The sequence below is a fragment of the Pecten maximus genome, chromosome 1 (assembly GCF_902652985.1).
Source record: "Pecten maximus chromosome 1, xPecMax1.1, whole genome shotgun sequence".
Lineage (NCBI taxonomy): Eukaryota > Metazoa > Mollusca > Bivalvia > Pectinida > Pectinidae > Pecten > Pecten maximus.
In genome coordinates this window covers 40,857,878-40,871,575 of record NC_047015.1, presented here as the reverse complement: position 1 = coordinate 40,871,575, position 13,698 = coordinate 40,857,878, and the positions used below count along the sequence as shown (strand labels likewise).

Below are 13,698 nucleotides of genomic sequence, written 5' to 3'. Positions count from 1 at the left end.
ATTAATAAGACAATTGCTTAGGGGAAATTTTATATTATAATAACTCTGTATTGAATTTAATACACTGGACGTATTTTTTATTGTATTTTGTGCAGCTTGTCCTTAAATCAAATCAAGGTTAAGTACTCGCTCAGTTTTGTATATACATTTGTATATATATAGGCATTCCTGGAGAACAGGATATACGATCTAACAGGTAGATATAAACGGACGTCTATCATTCACAATCAGTCACCGTGTCATATATATTTATAGATTTTCAGATAGTAATAACGACAGTACAGACAAGTAATTTGTCGAATTTTCGAGGTAATCTGCCCCCTTATCAAGTAAATTACAAACGATCACATATAGACATAGAACATGGAACAGTTACACAAATTTAGTAGATAAACAACGTAAAATATCGTTATGTTTGTGACTGCTGTTATCTGCCTGATATAATTTTCGTAATGATTTGTTACCTCCTTCATCCAGATACAGGGGTTTATGAGTAGCAAAAGAAAATAACGCAAGAGAGTTCATCGCACAATTATGGATATGATTAAGTTGTCAGATAATCGTGCGACAAACAAGAAATGGAAGTAAACCAAATTACGCATGGGGTATAAAGGGGAATATTCATATATTATTGTCCTCTATCCGTGTCTGAAAACATTGTGTTAGAAATGTGAAGCATATTTATCGTTACTGAATAATTGAGTACCGATACCTGATTGATACACTGAACAGCCTCAACCTTCACTCGAAGTTGATGTACGAAGCGTCGGCAAACCGACAGAGTGTCAACAACTGTTTTTTAAGACTCATGGCATGGTTGCGGACCTTCAAGGACACATTGAGTTGAACTAGCATCGCCTTGAGACTGAACTGCTTGGTCCAACCAAACGACGAAGCAAATTCGTGTCAGACACAAGTTTCCGCTCCGGCAGCTGACTCGTAAGATGAAGGCGACCAGGAACGTTAGAGGTTGCCATGAAGCAGAATCAGGCCTCACGTTTAATTCACCACAAAATCCAACATATTCTCAATATCTCCTTTTTATTGACCTCTTTCTTTTCTCTTTCATGTTTTGCGATATGGTGTGATTGTCGGAGTGAAAATGCATGAATTTATGTCATACGAGTGTCAAATTATTGTACATATTCACCATTTTGTTATGTATTGAGAAAAATATTCAATAGTCTTTTTGCAGTATGCAATTCACGTTAGAGAAACGAACCAATTTAGTAATAGATCAAGTCGAACATCACCACTTCTGCTGTAGACTGAATTCAAAATAAGTTTGCCTTGTCAGAAATAAGTCTCGGGCTAAGATTCTGTAACATCCCAACCTCGGCTAACGCCTCGGTTGGGATTATGTTACAAAATCTTAGCCCTCGACTGAGATAACCCGATCTCGATCAATTACAGGTAATAGATTTTATTAGTCCGGTGGCCATGCTAACGGTTTTAATTGAGGGACGAAAAAAAAAAAAAAAAAAGAAGAAACGCGATGGTAAATTAAAAGTAGTCCCTTATCAAAGGCCAGAAGTAAGCCAATCATAATTGCTGCAGATCAGAGACGACCAATAAGAGGATTTAAAAGTGGTTATAAATCACTGCGTATGAACGAAAACAATAACACATTTATACGAAGTGTTTCACGTGGTATATCAGTTATGGGATTAACATGTTTCAGCATCAATTTCGCCAACGTGAACAATTTACGGTTGAATATCTACCTGCAGGGATTGTATGGAAACAGATACGCTTTGACATTTGGACCAGTAAAACCACCTCCTGCACACATTTGTGGTAAGGAAAAACTGCATGAAGTTTGATTTTGATTGACCCAAGGAACTTGACTTATCGCACGGAAACTTGTGACAGTGACCTAGACCTTTGACCTTAGGACCTGAAAAGCAAACGCAAGCATGCACTTGTGGTAAGGAGGATCTGCATGAAGTTTATGTTTGATCTGCCCAAGGGAACTTGAGTTAGCCCACGGAAACTGTTGTGTGGACGACGCTGCCGCCGACACCGACGCCGCCGATACCTATATGTCGCCTACTTTTCGCAGGCGAAACAAAAACGGGACATCCTGGACTATACATGAAAATTCCAACCCGTAAAATGAATATATACTCTCCACTTTAACATCGTTTATCACAGTGTACCGATCATCTGCTACAGACTTGATAAATGTACAATACGTAAACATTTGGATTTCACACACATAAAATACATAGATGTGAGATGACGGAAGGGTGTAACAAGGATAATGTTAGTAGCCGTCCGGATGTCCACCCTTTCTAAAGTCACAGTTAGCTGTAATATCGCCTTCCTCACGCTGAAGAATTCCCTGTACCACTGATCCAGCACTATTGGTGACTGTAATGTTGTGTCCCTTACTGCGAAGTCCGGCCAGTATTTCCTTTAAAAATATCAAAAAGATTACCTTTAGGATTGCAATTTCATACTGAAACTACATACAACATAGGCCACAACGGCAATAGTTTGTCATTGAAACAACAGCCATTAACATAGATCAGAATCAGTAATAAAACATAATATGAACCAACAAAGCAAATTACAGTTTTAATGTAACATGTTCAGGAATAAGTATCACATGTCTATTTCAAAATTTTCAGCATCTATTAAGTAGAATAAGACTATATTTTTAACTTCTGAATAAACAGAATCCAAATAAAATCCTAATGGCAGTGTATTGTCATACGTCATCATCAATTCAACATAACTTCTAATTGAATATTCTTGAAAATGACATTTGAATTCATTAAGGTAAATAACGGTAATAGATCAAGTTTAAAATTTACTATTATTGTTATAGTACCTCGGGGAAACCATTTTCGACCGTTATTTCCTTAGGTAGCAGTTGGTGATGGATCCGACGATGGTCGATGGCCTGCTTGACACTCATACCGAACATTAGGGTTTCGATCGTTACCTGAAACATTTAAAAATATCCCCTGAACCCACTTCCTTGGTTAAAGAAGATTAAACTTAAGGCCTTTAGATTAGAGGGGTTTTATTGTCCTAACTGAGATATGCCTGTAATTGTACATAGAAAAATCTATTTATCACATTGGTGCAACTTACACAGGTATGCTAGGTCCTATTTCTTATTCTTATTAGTACATGATCGCATTTCTACTACAATTACGCTGGCGTATACTGTAAATCTAATACTGTTCGCGGTTATTAATTTTTCATGTTTAAAGATCCAACAAACACCACAAAAATAAATAGCGCACAAATACGATAGGTCTGCAGTATACTGCGAGACAGGTATATGAAGAAATGGATATCACGACACACTATAAAGTTGACACTTTGTGGCTTTGAGAACAAACTTAAACATCAACATTTCATATAAACAGCCGACTGACCATCGCCGTGGACGTAGTAATCTTAGTTCCTCCGGACGCACCAACAACCAGCCGGACAATGCCATTACTATCTGTGATGATGCTGGGACACATTGAGGACAGAGGACGTTTTAACGGCTTGATGAAGTTGGCTGCTGAAGCAGGAACGCCAAAAGAGTTTGTCGTGTTCGGAGTAGAAAAGTCATCCATTTCGTTATTGAAAATAATTCCGGTCCTTGTCCCAACAACTTTAGAGCCAAAACTGTTAAAAAAGACGATTGTATCAATTAAAGTCGAAGTACAGTTCACAGCATTTTGTTGTTAGCTATTACGTTTCGGTCTAAACAAATTATGTACAATTTGGTGTTGCTATCACTAAAAGCGATATTTAAAAGTGTAATAATGTATTACCACATGCTATATAGTATATATTGTTATACAGTTCAGTTACAGTTATACATCTTCGGCTATGGTGTCTCTATGTATAATAAAAATAAAACAACAACAACAAGTAATTAGTAATTATTATGCATATATCATTAATCACTATGCATATCGTATACTTACTAGAACATACATTTCTATTGAAATAGCTCAATTGATATGCGCGAGGCTGACGATTTTGCCCCAGCAAAAAACCAACAATAGAAATTTCCGTATGCTGTTCACTTCACTTCATATAATTCACTTACTGTAGGTTAATGGTACTCGTAACAGACACCGCGTCCCCGTTGGGGGCCAGTACTGATAGATGGGCAGTGCTAGTCTTTGTGACGTCATAAAAGGTAGGGCCATAGTACATAGTGTCGTGAGTTCGATCGTCGTCGATCTGAGATCGTACGTATGCCGCGAAGCTCTTTGACGTCATGTTGTTCACCAGCTGCAATATCAATTGGTAGTGATTGGTAAAATATCAGGGATTTAAATATTGTTTGATCAATATGATGGTAATAATTCTTAAACAATGCGTCTATGTCTATTTACCGAGATAATAACGAAACCATAATTCAAACTCAAAATCGATTAAATTAACCTCAGTAAGGCTCGCCCGGAAGATGTCATCTTCACCGTCTCCGTCGCCCAAGCTTGACCTTTTGGCGTATGCAAACTTGAATGCTTCTACGATCCTATGCCAGGCGAGTACCTCCTTTTGTGGAGTAGATAGGCTGTTGTTGTTCATCCCGAATTCTTTAAATGAAACGCATAAAAAATGAACTACAGTTAGTGCACGTACAATTTGTATAACTATAATTTCGAATGATGTATGTTATCGATTCACTCGCCTCGTCTGAACAACGGAAAACAGTCCCAGACGTGCGACACCCTTCCAGGCTCCCTCAATTTAGTGAAGTTTGACAGTTATAAGCTATCTACAGTATATTAAAGCGGATATGTCGTCAGAGCCATTCGGACCAACGGAATGGATCGTTTTCTTTTTGTTCGATGAATATTACCTCTAGTGCTCACTGACTAACATCCGTAAGCAAGACGTTTTAGAACATGAACCATGCAGTAATAGGCAAATGAAGTAAGACTACCCATAAAAAGAGGAAGAAGAAGAAGAAGAAGAAGAAGAAGAAGAAGAAAAAAACCCCAAAAAACTTATACCGTCAATGACATTCAGGATCATTTCGTACACAGCCCCACTGGAGGGTGGCGGTGGAGAAAAAACGGACGAATTGTCATTAAGGCGGATCACAAGTGGATCTTTGACCAGTGCTGTGTAGTCGAGTAGGTCCTGTTCGGTTATTATTCCTCCTACAATATAGAAAAGAAAAAAAGAAGTTAAAACCCGTTTAAAATATCCTCATATCATTTCATTATATAGTTTGTTATATAAAAGTCAGGTTGGTTCTGATGCCTTCAGGATACCCGGAACAGCGTCTGTGAGAAAGTTCATGTAACACAATTTAATGGTATTTTGTGTGCAGCGTTTTGTCTTTACGAAGTATATTTTTCAATTTTTAAAATGTTTCTAGATGATAATTGCAAATGGAAAATTGACATAGATATGCACGATACGTATAAGCTGTTGATAGTTCTGTGAAGAATAACATATATTTTTCGTTTTTATCTTCTAGAATACAATAGCTTCAGTTGGCGAGCAATAGCATTCCCTTTTCCTTGGTATGATAAGAAAATGAAATCATTTCATACAATATCTCAGTTCCAGTATGTATCACATGCTTGTCCTGCATGGTACCATTGATATTGTAAATCATGACATCATGGCTGAATACAATTTGTTCCAAGCATACTATCAGTGAGGATACCCACCTGCGTCCTTTATATCCTGTACGATGTTCCGACTCAGACTGCCGTTATAGAAAGCGTCTGGCCCTTCGTTGGCTATTATAGTAAATGTTGCCGCAAGTTTAGGCCACTTAATTGTTTCCCCTTCTTTATAGAATAACCCGGTGTTTGGGTCGGTAACCAACCTCCTGTTCACAGGACGAGATGTAAATATATATTTTTAGTTAAGTAATAGAATGAAAAGAATGACATTTTAACTACGCATACATGTATATATGACAATAAAAAGATATGAAAACAATAACACAAAACTTTTTACAAGTCGACGAATAAGAAAGAAATAACCGGCTGTTACCACCAGAATGCCCATAAGAGGCAACTAATGAGGAAAACACTAGCCAAAACGAGGAATAGCTTTAGTGCCGTCGGGAAAGACAGGGAGGTGGACAAAATAGATCAGCGGCATCATTGAGTTGGCTTTGGTTTTGTTTTGTTTAACGCCCTAAAGATAACTATGGTCCTTCAAGGAATTATTGAAACATGCGGGATAAGTGCTTTATTACTATTTCCTGAATTCACTTTTTTATTTCTTAATGTAAAAAAATGTAAACTTTATTTGAAAACAATTGAAAACAATTCACATTAATAGTCGAGCAGATCACCCTCATACCTAATTATGAGTGAAAGGCATTACTATCGACTACGCCAATGACCACACTTCATCCAGACAACTGCTTGTAAGTAGTCTCACCTAAGATTGTCATGTCTTGCGTAAAACCGGGCACTGGATTGGATGGAGGCAGCAAGAGCTCTGTTTACAGGCATCCCGTCTCTTAGCAAACGTATAGTCGGCTGAAATAACGTTTTCCATGGTAGTTTACCGCCAAGCTTCCACGCAGTATATAGTCCCTTGATTTCGCCGGGTATCCCGACAGCCATACCGCCTGCAGAAGATACATTTGAATGCAAATTAGGTCTTAATAATGACAATCTTTATTTCTTCTTAATTGGTATAGCTTAATATACACCTAATTCGACCAATGGTTCAGGAGAACGAATCCTCTTGATTTATATCTGGATAAGAAACGTGTACCAACAATAAATGTACCTTCCACGGATGAGTGGTTTCCGACATACATGTCCTCACTAGCCGCTCTAGGCGCCATCTCCCGGGCGATTATTGTATGGGCTGTATTGTTTTCTCTGTAACAGACACGATTTAGATATACTTTTCCAAGTGTTTATTACCCAGAATCCATTACTTGCGGTCCAACGTTTGTGGTGCGCAAACGCATTGTTAGATAACAGTGTCACGCTTCTGCTTCATAAGTTATGCAATAAAAAGTGCACCCTGTATCTATGACTGATGCTTTGTATACTGTTTAGATACAATTTGATATTATTTTCGAGTTCAGATCCAAGCGAAAAGTTACTGGTAAAATTACTGAGTAATGACAGATATTATATTAAAATGTATATATAAACATATATTAAATGCGTGCGCCGATAAGCTTTTTCTTTGGACTGTTACATAGATGTTAATTACCCGGATCATATTTTCATTTTAACCATACCATATCCATTAGCCCGAGATTCCTGTGGCCCTGACACCATTTCTGGTGTAGGGCCAGAGCGCACTACCATATGAAATCGTGGATTTCTCCGACAACGTTTGGTGTCGCTAAGATTTTGGTCCAAATAAAATCAAATCGGGTGTGACGTAACACCTACCTTACATATATGGATACATGAGATACTTATTTACTCCAGAACACTCATTTAGTCCTAATCTAGGTGTTTTATTCCGTCCGTATAGACCCTTGCTTTCCCTCAGTTCTGCGCTACGGAACGTACCTGTTATATATGGTCATGAAGAAGCCTCCACCTATACCACAACTGTGCATATTCTGTACACACTGACACAGAAGTGCGGCAATTGTCCCATCTACAGCGGAACCACCCTGCCGGGCCATTATGTCTCTGAAAATCAGAGAATAATTTGAACATGATTTTACTGTATGAGTGAAATTGTCATAAGTCTAGACATTGAAAAATAGCTACTATAGTAGTCTGGTAAACTTGGTTACGTTTATAATCGATTTATATTAAAAACGAAACCATTTCTTATCAAGTCCTTAATGAAACCTGAGGGAGTGTTATCAACAGGTAGATGCCTTTGACGTTACATCAAATCATTTTTGAGAAATGAAACACATAGTTTCTATAATGTACAGCGTGAAGTCTATATAATGTACATGATGTTTGCAAATCTAATGAAATATCCCGTTTCCGTTTTTATTAGCACGTATATTACACATGCAAACACATGTGGGAAGATCACACTTACGTGCCAACTGTGGAACATATACCAGCATCAGACGCCACAGCTCCATATCGGTAAAATCCCTCTTCTGATGGCGACACAAATATATTTGCTGACGTTGGCGTTGGTGAAGGCTGTGGAACTGTTGGAGTTGTTGATTCCGGACAGTCAGAGGACAATGTATCGGAAACATTATGTATATAAAGCCCCAGTCCTACACCGACCCCAGCAATCGCCAGACAGATGAATATGGTGGCACAAAGAAGGTAGCGACCAATCGGCCCATAGTGACCACCGCTGGAAAATCAAAAGTATACACATATTATACCATCGTATTGTGTATGTTGTAACAAATACATTAATCACACAATTACTCTGCTGTGTTTTGGCAATAGAGCAACAAATACTTTGTTTGTCGAAAATTGAGCATTCATTAAAATGCAAGTTATCTGTTCACAAACCAAAAAAGATGAGGGTTTCTTACTAATAAAACGCCACAAACTTGAAACTTAAATTCAAGTGCCCCCTATTATATACAGACCAGTCCCTGGAAATTCTTGGCATTAAGCCATTCCAGTCAGGTCTATATTGCTGTAGCAGTATTGACAATAGAGCCGATGGAATGATGGCGGCAGGTGTTATAAACATTACGAAATAATTGAAACAGGAAAACCCTTTTGAAATCATTCAATTAGATTATCTTTAAATATTGTAAGTTTGCGTTTGTGACGACTTTAACAAAATTGATTTAGATCATTTCAATAAAATCACACCATATTTAAGGGTTAACTGTAATATTTTTTTTACGTTATTGAGCAATAACACAAAAAACTGGGGTGTACTCTGAATAAACCGCGAAGCGGTTTATAAAAAGAGTACACCCCAGTTTTTTTGTGTTATTGCTCAATAACGTAAAAAATATTACAGTTAACCCTTGTAATTTAATTAACAACGATAAGAAACATTTTCATTAAGTTTAACATGTTTATTTTGCTCTAGATATTTAAAAACACATCGATAAATTCAACCTAAGATTATGATGTCAATAGAAACAAGACAATGACACAGTGAGAAATCAGAATGTACAGTTAGAAGCATTAGTCTGTACAGCATCATACCATATTAGATAAGTCCTTGTGTTAATATACTACCTATGGATGGACAGGATAGTATCTTTCAATGTATAGCTGTTTAAATCGTTGTTATAGGCTACCTGGATTGCGTACACCTCTACTATACAGTACTATGTATCTATTATATTCCTTTATTATGTCAAATTATGTTAATCTCATAAGTATGAAAGATATGAAATAAATAAATAAATGATGATTCCAAACTATATACCCATATGATAAAATACAAACGACACTCGAAAAAATAATGGTGTTCATATCACATTCTAAACATTTGTAAATAGAGAGTTTCGATGAGTGCGGGTTTGGCAAACAGAACAGAAGGGTATCTGTTGATGGGGGCGTTGACTTTAATCTTCTACGTTTATTTGTCAATGCATCTATTTTCTAACAGTTTAATAGGATTGATATGTTCTCTTAATTTTTCTTATCAAATACAAAAGAAACGAAAATATTTATAAATCCAAAATCTATTTTTTATGTTCATTTTATACGGTACTTACACTGTGAGTATATATTTTGAGGATCGATGTTCAACTTTGTATTGTACAAGGAAGAGAGGGTAACCATGACGTTATATTTACACTGTATTACGTATGTACCAAGTGCTTAGTGCAGTCATACAAAATACAAAAAGAAATTTACTCCGCAATAGTGTTTGATTTGGTGTTTTCTCCTCGAGAATCTACTTTGAATTTGATAAGAACCCCAATCTAATTGCGGCTATTCTTGTCGATAGACTGATAGATTTATTGACCTAGTATATATACATAGATTCAAGTTATTCCTTGTCATGTGTACGTCTATTGACCCATACCTCTTATGGTTACAATGGTAAATATTGGATGTTAAACGTGAAGATTATATGTGCGGCATTGTCATCTAGCTATCCAAAATACTAATTTAGTAACATTTTCTATGGCAGTATGTATGCTTTAATGGCATTAACGAATCAAAGTATTTCAATTTGGTACATTTTAGTAAAGGAAACTGGTTTGGTTTAGATTCCTATTCCATCAAAATAAAAAGTAGCTTTTTGGATATCTCGCATGAAAAGCATGTGTAACTAATGACCCTTGTCCTCTCAGAGTATACATATATACAGTTCATTTAAACGGAATGTGACTGGCGGCCATGTTTGTTTTACTGGGAGACACTTCTTATTGTAAACATACACTGACTGTATTATCGTATAGTGAATTAATGTCTTATCTATATCCTATTTGATGTGATCACCCATATATATATTTAATCGTGTGATACCATTAATATTTATACCATATAATAAATTCAAAATAGAAATTAATATTACAGGAATGAAACACACGCATTTAAGAATATATCATACTCATACATGAAAATATCATACTCATACAGGAATATATACTTATACAGAAATATGTCATACATGAATACATTACTCATACAGGAGTGTATCATACTCATACATGAAAACATCATACCTATACAGGAATATATCATACACATACAGGAACATACAAGAGTATATCATTATCATAAGGAATATTCTATATTCATATAGGAATTAATATTAAAAGAATATGATATACTTATACAGGAATTACTATTAAATTGATTAAAGTTTTCTGCAGCCGGGATAACTTCCGCAGAATAAAACAGAGGTATTCACTGAATAAGTGTAATTAATTCTAAATCAGAATATCTGATTAAAATGGAGCAAATTAAATTGTCCCTCATATAAAAGTATTAGTGCCAGTCTTACCTCATTCTTGCGCTATCTTTCCTTGTCATCTATGCGATATCCAGCGTTTTAATTGTCTTGCCTCTGTATCCACACCGGGTATCCTTTCTTATCCTATCAACTGTTGACTGCGAGCTGTCCCAAATTTTGTTATATTTCCGCCGTCATCAAGATCACTTCTTCAACCTCAAAATGACGTACAATACTTCCGGGATTATTGTTTTTTGAGATGAACCGGTTTTAATTGAACCAATAAAATAGAAGACACTGTTTAGAGAACGTGACGTGATTCAAGCATTCAGTATTGATTTAAATCGTGCGTGCGCATAACAAGCTCTGATTTTCGACACAGGAACTAACAAAACAACAGTTCTACTTAACGTAGTATAAAATGATCCCGTATTAGGCTATCTAGTACATGTATAACCCGAACATGATATATAACCAGTAAGTAAATTCCTTCTCCGGAGTGAGACGGTACACCTGTACATACATCAGCGACACAGGTAAACATTCCAATGTTACTAACCTGGCAATGACCTCACGTTCTGGACAGTAAGAACTGTTTTGGCATGGCCTCATTTAATCTCCTAGTACATTGTGTCGTAGAAGATAAATATCGCCGATGTGATGTTTGATATTATCATCGTAATATCTCATGAATAAGCAATTCAGAGTTTATTTTCAGTAGCCACTCCAAGCTAAGGGATTCCTATTTTCACCGAGGCAGATTTATATAAGTAAACTGTTGTGTACTGTACTTGTTGGAGATGCCTTTAAGCATAGACTATCACCACGTTAAAAAACAAGGTGTTATAGGAAAATAATTTATATCGTTAATGTACTTTTCCGGATCCTAAACATATATGTGGTCAAAGTGTGACATATCGTGACATCACACAGCGAGTAAATATCACAACAGACACGGATGTGGACGTTGAATATAGATTTCCACACTAAACCTGGAATTTTAGATAATATATCTCATTTATTGAAAACCTAAAGGATATAAATGAACGATCATATATGATGTGTTTGCGTTAGATATATTTTCAATTTTGCCTCTACGACAATGTGATCTATTTAAGTAAATACCTGTCGATCAGATATACCCTATAGAATTCGAAATCAAAGGATCTACCTTTTTTGATAATAACATCCCTGCTTCCACTACCTACATGTATGTGTTTACATATTCTAGTACAACTAGTTCGCAATACCACGGTCTCCGAGACAGATGTCACCTACTGATGGAGGGGGGTAGACAAGGTCAGCCAAACACCTCAACCCCTACACAAAACCGGTTTGGTTGCCCTCAGCAACTTGAAAAGTAATTCGCAGAAGAGCGCATGTGACCACGGAGGGTAAATATATAGAACAAACAGGTATTGGATTGGTGGTAAAATATCAAATACTTCAATGTTCCACTATTAATCATTCAGGGCCCACGTGAAAGTAGGGAAGTGGCTTTCAGCTCGTTATTTTTCGTTTAAGTAGGAAAGATAGAATCAGTTTATAAACTATTATTTAGATCCAATGTAAATCAGGTAAATAGCGAAGAAATTTTCCGGAAATGTTTATCAACATGATACATGTACAATAGACATATGAGCCTTTTTTTTTTTAGACAAATGCTGCTTTCTGTGCAAATACGATGATATTAGCGCAACAGTCCTGCAGGTAGGGCGTACGAATTGTACGTACTGTCCCTAATGCATGATTCGTAAGAGGTGACTTATTTGCCTTCTTTAGAAACAACTTCCATCTTCCTAATGTCTTCCTTGACACTGTCTCAATTTTGGCTTATGGGTCAGAGTTTGCCCCAGTGAGGAAGACTTTGGGTTTTGTCCCCTGGTCGATACATACCAGATTCTACAAAATATACAGACAAATACGAACAAACCGCAGCCTCCTAAAATACACGCTCTATATTAGTAACTGGTAATTACTAATCTTGCTTTGTGGGACAACTAGGTTGCCTGTTGTCAGTATAATGTGTCCGGGTAGGATATCTTGCTTAGTGTCTTCGGCAGTTTACCTCAGCTAGGTAGTACTATAACGTCGGCCCCAGTTCCACTAGGCTATCACATGGATGCAAACGCGAACACACGGCAGCCAAACAAAACATATATATGTACTTCACGCATGCGTATCATACACAGGGGAGGCCTTCCTAAAATAACCATCGATACTGATAGGATGAATGAAACAAACAAATTCTATTGGCACAAAGCCTCCATATAACGTATTATGAAGTTATTTCTATACAGATGTACGCACCTATTACATATTAGCAGAACAAATTGGAAGTAACAATTGTTTTGTCTAGAATAACGACATATGTCTCGTTTACATTGGATATACCGGATAGAGAGTACACATCAAATAATTGATGAATATGGTATTGATTTCACTTGAGTAAGTTAACCAAGCCTTCGCGAGTCTCTTTTGTAACTTTTCGTCAAGAAAAAGTGACAAATCGAAGGCAGACGACTAGCTATTTGATTATTGACGGAAGAAAAAATCGCCCTGACCAATCACTAAGCTGATACGATTTCTTTTGAAGATTACAGTTTCAACAATAGAATTCAAAGCAAGACAATTTAACTGTATGACGACCTCGAGTTCCGGTTGATGTACACGAAAGGATTAAAGTGTATTCTCTATGGTTTTATCTACTAGATAGCGGATACTGAGTATTCGATTTTGTCACGACATTCCAGGGTGCAGAGACCGAAAATGAGTATCGACGATGGTAATTTATAAAGATGACAGGACGGATTCCGGTTTGGTCCTTTTATTTTTTTCATCCTAGGAAGATGAAAGCGAAGGGATACAACCACACCAATCTATTAATTTATCTATTTTGATACTTTAAACCCAAAAATTGGCTTG

The 13,698-nt window shown here is 36.6% G+C and overlaps 1 protein-coding gene across 1 annotated transcript; it reads right to left on the bottom strand.

The window, feature by feature from the left end:
* Positions 1-1,179: 1,179 nt before the first annotated feature.
* LOC117333830 (glutathione hydrolase 1 proenzyme-like) lies at positions 1,180-11,830 on the bottom strand. Its single transcript, XM_033893248.1, has 12 exons — positions 10,825-11,830; positions 7,972-8,244; positions 7,479-7,604; positions 6,733-6,827; positions 6,376-6,568; positions 5,649-5,812; positions 4,980-5,129; positions 4,405-4,559; positions 4,064-4,251; positions 3,393-3,633; positions 2,837-2,950; positions 1,180-2,416 (listed from the first exon to the last, which is right to left on the bottom strand). The coding sequence occupies exons 1-12, from the start codon at positions 10,851-10,853 to the stop codon at positions 2,267-2,269; spliced, it is 1,878 nt and encodes a 625-aa protein (XP_033749139.1). The 5' UTR covers positions 10,854-11,830; the 3' UTR covers positions 1,180-2,266.
* Positions 11,831-13,698: the final 1,868 nt, after the last annotated feature.